We start from the raw sequence: 10,507 nt of genomic DNA on the forward strand, positions 1-10,507 counted from the left end.
TTGTCGTACTATATGCTATTAGAGGAAGCATAAGTAGTATATACGTGACATTCGTGATATTATGATCTGACTATGATATATAAATAACGATATGATAATATATCGGAAAAAGTACTATGGTATTGTCTGAGTTCAATTTTAAGTTTTGGTAATGCACTTCAGAACATCAGATGATGGCAATGTCACATCGCCTATACAGACATGTCAAGTGCTGACTTTGAAAGTAGTTACATGTGTTTTAAGGTGTTCGCATATGCGATATGTTAGTGTAATGACAAAAAAGTTTTCAAATATGATTTAAGAAAACATCAGATGTTGGCAACCACAGACCAGGCCTATTAAGTCTGACTAAGTTATTTACATATATGTATGTATGTATGCTGTAGATGATTTTCAAGTTTTATTGAATAAATTGAACTCAATTAAATCAATTTGACAAATCATTAAGTTTTAGATACAATTTATAAAAACAATCGTATGATGTAATGACATTTTATTGTATGTCATTTGATGGCGTAATGATATGATGTGACATTTTGGTATAGAAATTAATGGGACGAATTTTAAATTTCTTTAGCGCAATTTTTCATTTATGACGCCCTAGATGATATTCAAGTGATATGATGATATAATTGAAGTGATATATCATATGATTTCAGTATATGCTATGTATTATAGAGTGAACTGATGTTCTATCAAATTAAAACAGCAAATCATTAAGCATTTACAACAACAAACATATGATGTAATGATATTTTATTGTATGTCATTTGATGGCGTGATGGTGTGATGTGACATTTTGGTTAAGCAATTGATGTGACGTGTTTTAGTTTTAGTTTTCTATAGCGCGATTTTTTAAATTATTTTTTAAGGTGTAAATATTTATTAAAGCATTCACTTTAAATCACATGTAGATACGATGCTTTATCATATGATGTGATTTCGATAGATGAGCAGTTATGAGATTTGATTTCATTATACCTACATTATGTGTCTCTATAGTCAATAGGGACAGAAAGTCGTAATATTTAATGCTGGGTTATAGCACTGCATGTGTAGAAGAGCTCTTTAACACCTCAATGTCACAGCGCTGCCCTCTGCCGTGGGGTCAACCATAGAGCCAAGTGCAGCTAACTCTTCATTCATATAAACACAAATATCGTTGAATACACGTTGTTGTTGAATGAATTGTCTTGTGAGTTATTTGTTCCGTTCTTATTGTTTATTATTTACACTTTCGGTTTGTTTTTCCAGGTAACAAAGAACCCTTTGGGTTATACACACACAATGTACTCGTACGTAGCAGCATCTATTCTAAAGTAAATCACTATTGGAAAACTATTACAAAGCACGGTGGAAGCTGCAGTGTTAGCCAGCCACTGGCTCAGTCTTCCCATATGGAACACTCTGATTTGACTGACTTACACACCTACAAACATACATATGTATTTGCAGTCTTGCCTGTGGTCGCTGCCGTTGCACTGTTATTCGTGTACCTGTTAAGGCTTTATAGCCAAGTTGGTCGTTTGTTCTTTGCGGCCTGGCAGTTAAACAGTCAAGCGCTCACTCACTCACGCGTGCAAACAATCGTCTGGAGCGGCAAATCAAGTCAAAAGTATTTGGCCTAAGCCAACCGTCTGACCAAATACTCATTCGAACATACAACTATACATATCCATATATGTTGTGTGTGTGACAGGATGTGTTGGCATTGATGTCGATTACCAGTAAAAACAGAAAAAACTGTAAATAAATTGTACACAAACATAACTCAAAATTGTATGCGGTTAAAGACGAACGATTTGTGCCCTACTTTTGGAACATTTTACAAAAAAGTGAATATTTTTCTTGGCGATTGAAACCACAACTTGTAGGTTAATTAGATTTTGAAATTCTTTAATATATTTTGCAATTAGAATCCTTTCTTATTAGCTTAAATCTACTACGAATCTTATTCGCAAAACCGGGTTTCGAACTGATCGAGTAGTCTGAGAAAGTGTTTAGAAGAGGCAAAAGCGGTATGAGGTTCGAAACAGACCACTGATATTCGCTGATTTTAATGCCGTTTAGCTTACAATTACGTCATAAAGAACCTGTGTCTTTAATGCTGATTTATCTTCTACTGAATCAGTTAGATATTGTTATGGTATAAACCGAAATAAAATTTTTGGGTCAAGCTTTTTTAGCAATATTTTGGGGTTATTTCAAAAATCACATTCTTTTGCTCGTCTGAAATCTTATATTTGTTTCCAAAACCCATTCTCCATACTGTGTTGGCGTTTTCTTGCGCTTTTATTTCGAAGCTTCAGTCGGAAAAAGTGTTGGTCTTAATGCAAACGAAGACAAAACTTTGGGTTCATTGTTCTGGCTTTATTTTCAGTTGGACATGGACAAAATAGTTATAGTTCTCAAGTAAATATAACGGTCTTTACTATTAGAGAGACTTATGTCTCTCCTTTATATTTTATAAATTACTCGTCTTCATTGTCCGAAATTCAAACCTGTAAAGCTTAAGCAACTTGCATCTAATTCCAACAAAAAATGCCTTTATCGTAAAGTTTTACAGAACAAAAAAGTTATTCCGCAAAACACTTCGAACTAAAATTATATCGAATCAAAATTCAACAAGTTCCAATTCACTAAATAATTCTAAGCCATTTGAGTGCTTCTAATATCTAATTTGTGAACTGTTATAATCATTAACGATCTACATTTGTATATCCAACTTTACTAAGAAGTTACATGGCTTTAGGGGTTTCAAAAAATATATTTTTTATTGTCTTATTAAATTCCACAACACCTATACAATTGTCGTAAATTTTCAAATTGTTCCGAGCAATAGTTTCGGAGATACAGCCTTGAGAACTTATGCTCCCGAGGTTAGCTGGGCTATGTGCACCGTCGTTAAACGCATTTTTCTCGAACTGAGAACTACTTCTTCGATCTTCATGAAATTTTACACAGGTCTTTGAGATACAAATCTTAAAAACTTGTGCGAAGGATTTCTTTTTCGACTACAACTATTTGAAAAAAAATACGTGAAATTTTCATTTTTTTGTAAAAATGTCTGCCAAAAATCCAATTTTCAGTTTATTTTTTCTTTCGTCCGAATTCCAAGTTAAGGTTTTAACTAAAATACGTATTTTTTCGCTTTAGATGTTTCTGTAAGGAGTTATCCTGCCAACGCGTGCGTATCTTTTTTCCGAGTAGTCACCGGAAATAGCGTTGCGATGACCGCCTTCTTCCTTCTACTTTCGCTCAGGACGTCACAAATGAAATGATTTTCAAACGCTCGTACAAAAATGTCACAAACTCTATTTCTATTATTACTGAACAGCATTAGAACACGAGCACAGTCGTATATGCCGCACTCTCGTCGGTGTAGCGAACAATAACAAATATCAATAAGTGTTGCCGGTGTTGTTGTCTTGTCTGCAGAATAAAGTGATTTTGTTCTTTATGCTACTTCGACGTGTAGTGGATAGTTTACTTTGACGTTTGGGTGCATTCAAGAATGCCGTTGGCTAATTAGACTTGGTTAGCGCCTACAAAAACCCGGCAGACATCTGTATGTATGTTCAGACATAAATACAAGCGCACGCATATTTTCACTGCACGTAGAAAGCGGCATTTGAAGAGGATGCTGCACGATGCACGCAGTCAGCCAGGGCGCTCGATCAGTCAGACTTTAGTAACACGTCGAGGCAGACGTCACCCGCTCAAGAACTAAGCTCTGCTATTAACTTAACTGTAATATTTCGATTATTATTGATAGCTTTGTGTTTGAAAAACGTTTTGTGATTGTGTGAACTTGAACTTTGATTTGCAATATGTTGTTGTTATGTTGCTGTTTTGTGCAACTGCTGGTCCATTTGGTCAGTGGCGGTGCGGCAGAGAGTGATGTTGAGCCACTGCTGCGTAGAAAGGAGTTCGTTACGCTGCATAAATGGAGCGAATTGAAATTGGGTGTGCCCGAAGGCTATCAACAACCACCGACGCTGGATGCAAACCGTTACGCACAGGATAAATTGCTGCCAGTCGATGTGGATGTGGAGTACGGCGGTGAGTGATTGTTTATTATTGTACTTCATTGCAAAATAAAAGAATATAATAACTTGGAATTATATATTAATTATGATCTGCCGCACTTTCTCACCCTCACCCTCTCTCTTTCTGCGCAGATGACGGCTACCATCGCACCTTCCTAACCATACCACGTTTGAGTCACGGCGTTCTTTACTCCCTAGCTGTGGTCGCCGATAGTGACAACTCGACATTGCTTAATCCACTGCTGGTGCCGTATCCCAGTTATGATTGGCACTCCAGCTTTGGTCAAAATTGCAGCTCAATAACTTCGGCCATACGCACTTTTGTGAGTGTTTATAACACGATTCCACAGACAATCAACCATATCTTTAATATAACTTCGCTCTCTTTCTTGCACTCTGCGCTTCACTTCCTTAGATTGATGACTGTTGGCGTTTGTGGGTGGTTGACTTGGGTCAAATTAACGGTATTCAGTATTGCGCGCCTCAAATACTCGCTTTTGATTTGGTCACCGATCAGCTGATACACCGTTATGTTATACCGGCATCGCAATATACACCGGGTGTGTCCATTTTCACTGCACTCGCTGTGGACATAGATGAATCGGTGCCAAAGGCGGAGTGTAGTACTGCTATGGTCTACATAGCGGATCCCTGGGGTTATGGTCTGATTGTTTACGACATGAGTCGAGGTCAATCTTGGCGCATACAAAATGCACACATGCAGCCGGATCAGCAATTGACACAGGATAAAACAGGCAGCAGCGGCATTTTTACAGTCAGCATAAGTCCAAGACAGCATGACAAGGAAGGCGGTGATAACGGTAAAATATTTATGAAAATTAAAACAACCTGAAAGCCACTGAGTACCGAAAGTGTAACGAGGAAATTTTATGAAACTTCAATTTTTGTACAAAGTCAGGACTTTATGATGTCTTCCAAAGCTTTGACTCCTTAATACAACTTTTCTTTTGAAGATAGATTTAGGACTTATTTAAATGAAGATTTAAAAATTTTTTTTTTTTGTTCCAGCTGAGCGCCGCTTATATTTCCATGCACTCAATAGCTTTTTAGAAGTAAGTGTACCGTTAGTTGTGGTCAATAATGCTTCCCTGTGGACACAGCTTAAGGATACGGAAACACAAAATGAACTGCTGAAAGAGTTTAGAATCGTTGGCAGCCGCGGCATACAGTGTGAATCGGAAGCTATGGACAGTGAGGGTAATTTATATTGCAGTTTGATAAGCTCAAGCGCCTTAATAGCCTGGAAGGAAAATAGCGATTACGATTCGGATCATTTGAAGGTAATTGAGGGAAATGTTGACAAATTAACTGAAAGACACCTCCCCAATATAATTACATTAAAGAATTATATTTAGAAGTATTCCGAAGAAGAAGAAAGGTGTTATATCACTACTCTGGAACATATACCGTTATTTTTATCATGCAAAACTTATTAAAATTTAGAAAATTATTAATTTCTTTGTTTTCAAAATACAGGTCGTCGCTTATAATCCGGATAGACTGCGATTTGTCACAGGACTCAAAGTAAACCGCAATAATCTCGATGAAGATGAACTTTGGGCTCTGAGCAGTAATCCAGAGGTAACCATTTTCATATGAAAATACCAAATAAGAATAATTTATTATCAAATTAACCGTTTTAGCTATTTGTTGGTGGTAATGTGCAAACGGATGATATAAAATTCCAAATCATTGGCTGTCGCGTGAAAAATTTGCTGGAAAATGAACCTTGCTCTGTAGTAATAAATCATTTACAAAATACGATAAATTATTATAAAGAGCATTAAAATAATAAATAAACACTTAACTTCGAAATAATTAAGTAATTCTATATTAATTAATAGCATTTTTATTTTTTATTATATATGATAAGGGAGTAATACAAAAGGCATCATACATTCGGCCGATCTGAGGTCGGGAAGATGAAGAGGAAGCGTAGTTGAGTTTTTAAGAGTTAAAAATTGGTCGGTTTCCGTCAAAACGACAAGTCCTCAAATTTTTGCAATCAAAAACTAAATTTCCTATTTTTAGTTCCAACATTTTGAGAATTATTTTTTATCAATTTTTTTTTATAAAAATTGACAATTTTTTATGAAAATCTTTTTAGAAATCCAAAACAAATCCGTTAAAACATACACATACCAGCGCCATCTAACGTGACAACCTTCGATATTCACAATAGACACTGTGCCTAAGCCGTTCGTCTAGAAATATAACGCCGGTCATTAAATGAATACTGAAAACAGCTGTTTGTTAATGTCAAGAGCCACGCAAGTGTTTATTATTTACACATATTCGATTTTAACATTCCAGCAGTTAATAAAAATTACCGGCAAACAATGGTTACGACGAATTTACAACGTTGGCTTTTATACATTGGACTCTTTGCGATACCCTATTTGGCCATAGTGACCGGCATACTGCGCGCACCTGTGCTTACCAAATGGGAATTGGAAATTCAGCTCTTACCACTTGTATTGCTGGTGTTGTTTGGGGTAAGTTAGCGAACATTCTAAAGCAGAAGCTCAAATCTATTTGATTCCTTATAAAATTAATTTATTTTCACAGGCTTATTCGGCATCTGTAGTACTCTATCGCACGTTTACATTTAACGATTGTCCACTGGCAGCCAAGGAACTGCAAGAACAGATTGCGCTTGCACGTAAAGATTTAAAAGAGAAAGGTTTTATATTTCGCGATTAAGTAATGTTTATAGGCTGTTAAACCTTCCTTGAACTAAGTATTAAGTATAGATGGATACACGTATAAATAAATAAAAATAAATGCATTAACTTAGCAGAGTGAATGCAAAGTTACTTTCTGCATACGTTAGTAACATCTGAAGACACTAATTAGTTTTAAACTGGTCTGACAAGTTGTTTAATAAGTTAGTGTAAGCTGACATGTAAGCTTATACAAATCTCCTGTGACACTATGCCTGCAAAGATTTTCTATATCTATTAAATAAATGCTGAACGCAGTAGATATTTTATAAAATGCAATTATGTGTTATAATGTTTTATTTAAATAATGCCAGGTGAAGCTTCTTTCATTAAGCGCTTATGTGCATTCATTAAGCCAAAGGTTTCATTTTCTACTTCAACAAATTCGCAATATACATATGTATATCATGTAAAATAAATATCAACAGCCAGCCATTTTCCTAAACTCTTCTAAATACATGACAACTAAGTATATTTGAACAAAAGAAATATTTCTATAGGCACCCTGCAATCATAAATGCATTAGGAATAAAATGCTAGTAAAGCACTATTATTATTTTCTATTTGAGTTGCTAGTTTAATTTTATACTCCGTACAGGTTATTTTAAGTTTGACACAAAGTTGTTTGTAACACCCAGAAGGAAAAGTCGGAGACTGTTTCGTTAATGTAACAGCAATTTACAATATGCGACTTTGGGGATTTTAATGCAAGGTTTTTTTTTATTTTTCTCCTAATATGTTATGTAATATTTGTATGTTCGGATATGTAGATAACAAATGTAACCTCCAAGCACTATAAACTATTCCGGTCTACGTAACCAGAATAAAGTCAAGGTCAAGAACTATTCTTTCGAAAGCATTTGTCAAAATTATATGTAGAATATTTTCTTCCACTACTACAACAACGAAAACTTCGTAAGGACATCGCGTGCGAATTAGCTATTCAAATATCGTACTTCTTACACCCACTAGGCATGTTCTAACAACAACAACGCACTCCTCACACTTGCAATTCTAATTCTAAGTTGGTTCTGATTTCCAAAATACTCGCATATTTACTTACATACAAATATTTGAATGTTTGCCGCAAGTGCAAGGGAGACCAAAAAAATATCTCGAAAATATGCCGGTTTTTGAAATGGAAATAGTTATAGGTAAGTAGATTTTGATAATCTGAAATATATTGGATATTACCTTCTTTATTATTTAAATTAAAAGTATAGTAAGGTTGTTGTTGATATTGAGGCAGAATTCTGCCGCGTAAACAGTCCTTGACCGGGTAACGTAGACCAGACTGCCGTGGGAGCGCCAATACTATTAATCAGCGTTGCTTGTATTAAAAAAAAAAACAATTGACTTAACGTTTGTTTTGTAATCTTTGATAAAAAAAAATCCCATTTCTAAACCCAAATACCCATTTGTAAAGCAAATAATAAAATTTTTTTTATTACATTTTATCTTAGAATCTTCAATTTTATAGGCTGCTTATTTACAGTGTACTCGCTGTGTAAGCACTATATATTATACCTTTAAGTAGTAAAATAATATTTTACTATCTTGTATTATATTTTTGTTCTCCCCACAATCAGCAAGCGCCGATAAATTAAAACGTAGACAGAAAAACCGTTTGCGTGACTGCAACGAATAATTTTAATTTCCTCTCAGTGTTAACTAAGTTTATATTACAATAGTTATATATTATAGAATCAATAGTATAATTCGGTCAACGGAAAGTTTATCCGCTTGCTGCATATCACACCCACTAAATAAAAGCTGGGAGTACATACATATGTACATATACTTTTTTGCTTACCTATCTGTCTATGCATACATATGTATGAACATTGATATGTTTAACAATAGTATTTTGCATTTGGCTTGAATCATGAATATGTGAATATGTCTTGCAAATTCTTGTTGGGGTTGAGAGTAGTCTGATGCAAACGATTTATTAGGTAAAAAAATTATTATAATTAAATTAGTTGAAAAATGATATATGTATGTAAGTGTGCAAGAAAAATATTCAAGTTCTTATTGAGTTATAAATTATCTACTACTTTATTACAAGTTGGAAAATTTTGTTTGTACATACATACGTATGTATGTATGTACGTATATTAAAATTAGTACAAATAGAAATATGTATGTATATGTAGTTAGAAAATAAATATTTATTTTTAATAAAACTCATAGCCAACTAATTTCAAAAGTATTTTAATACAGAAAACAGAATTGATATCACAAATAATAATGCCATAAATATTGAATGCAATTATATTATTGCTATCTTGATTCATGCTGCACTTAGGAACATAGTTTATAATTTAAGTTAAGCCCAAGTTTGTGAGCGCTTTTGATAAGAGCCTGATGAAGGTGAGTATTTCCCTAAAATAAAGTTATTATTACGATTTTTATACTATGGCAATATATATATTGCATAAAAGTAATTACTGGAAAATAGATATAGAGTTAGATGTACTTGTTCCAGATTTCTGCAATTTATGCACTGGCCCACTAACGGCCGTTTTGTCAATGCCTAGTTAGCAGCCATCTATCAATTAAGTTCTGGTTAACTCATTCTTTCAGTACAGAACTTTTTTTTCGAGATTCCCTACTTTTTTAAGTGATAAACACGAAAACTCAAATTTCATGGAGAATATTTATTATCATTCGGAAGAATATTCTTTGGCATTTTGAAGATTATCTCTTCGAAAACTTGGGATCTTCTTGGAACTTTTCAAGAGCACATAGAACGAATCGATGACGCTTGGGAAGGTCGGGCGACTTGAGTTCCTGCACAAGCTGTATTTTGTACACTTTCAATTTAAGATCTCGACGTAAAATGCGCCAAGTCGTTCCATACGTCAGTCCGAGCGAACGGCGCTCCACGACTCTCCACGGTCTTCGTAAGCACTCTCAGTTACGGCTTTTATATTTTGTTCACTGCGAGCTGGACGTGGTCTATTCGATCGAATATTGATGGTGTTGCAAATAGTACGCTTAGTAGGTCAATTATGTTGACCACAAGTTAAGCTAAGCACGAAATGCGGTATATTGTTATTGTAAATAAAAAATATTTTTTCGAATTTTAAAATAAGTTCCCTCTCAAATTATACACAAAAATAATATATGTATAAATTCTTGAAAAGTTTGAAAATTAAAAAAAAATTGATGGAAAACGTTCATAAAGAGAATATAAAAATACTCATGACTTCGTGAATTTTGCTCAAATCGACTTGAGCAATGACACAAAGCTCTTGAAATATTGTTGTGTTTAATTAAAAACAAAAACATTAAAAATTAAAAAAAAATTAAGCCCTTACTCCACTTAAAGAAGTTTAAGTTCACTTTTAACTCCAAATAGTAAAATGAACAACCGTTTGAAATTATTAATATAACGGAATATACTAAAAATGTTACAAAAGCTCTAATTAAGACACACTATGCAAAAACAAAATATAAATTAATGAGTATTTAAAAATAAGTATGCCATAAAACAAAAATAAAAATGCTTTGTCGATCTGTCTGCTTCTCATAAAAATTAGTTCTGCTTTTGAAAAAGCTAAAATTCCAGTACTCAAAAGCGCTTACTTTACAACTCGACGCTATAAGCATATATGTATACATGCATATGTATGTGACGCGTATAACAGCATGCTTTATTACATATACATACACACATATGTACATGCGTAAGTATATAATGATGCAGTG

The 10,507-nt window shown here is 34.1% G+C and overlaps 2 protein-coding genes across 2 annotated transcripts; both read left to right on the forward strand.

Annotated features, from left to right (window-relative positions):
- The first annotated feature begins 3,491 nt into the window (after positions 1-3,491).
- LOC126758266 (protein yellow) lies at positions 3,492-5,857 on the forward strand. The gene is made up of 6 exons (XM_050472467.1): positions 3,492-4,062; positions 4,182-4,372; positions 4,465-4,870; positions 5,079-5,350; positions 5,547-5,651; positions 5,714-5,857. Exons 1-6 carry the CDS (start codon positions 3,831-3,833, stop codon positions 5,855-5,857), a joined length of 1,350 nt encoding a protein of 449 aa, XP_050328424.1. The 5' UTR covers positions 3,492-3,830.
- Positions 5,858-6,312: 455 nt separating this feature from the next.
- Positions 6,313-7,072, forward strand: LOC126758264 (dolichol-phosphate mannosyltransferase subunit 3). Its single transcript, XM_050472435.1, has 2 exons — positions 6,313-6,565; positions 6,639-7,072. The coding sequence occupies exons 1-2, from the start codon at positions 6,410-6,412 to the stop codon at positions 6,771-6,773; spliced, it is 291 nt and encodes a 96-aa protein (XP_050328392.1). The 5' UTR covers positions 6,313-6,409; the 3' UTR covers positions 6,774-7,072.
- Positions 7,073-10,507: the final 3,435 nt, after the last annotated feature.

This window comes from Bactrocera neohumeralis, chromosome 2 (assembly GCF_024586455.1).
Source record: "Bactrocera neohumeralis isolate Rockhampton chromosome 2, APGP_CSIRO_Bneo_wtdbg2-racon-allhic-juicebox.fasta_v2, whole genome shotgun sequence".
In the NCBI taxonomy this organism is placed as follows: Eukaryota; Metazoa; Arthropoda; class Insecta; order Diptera; family Tephritidae; genus Bactrocera; species Bactrocera neohumeralis.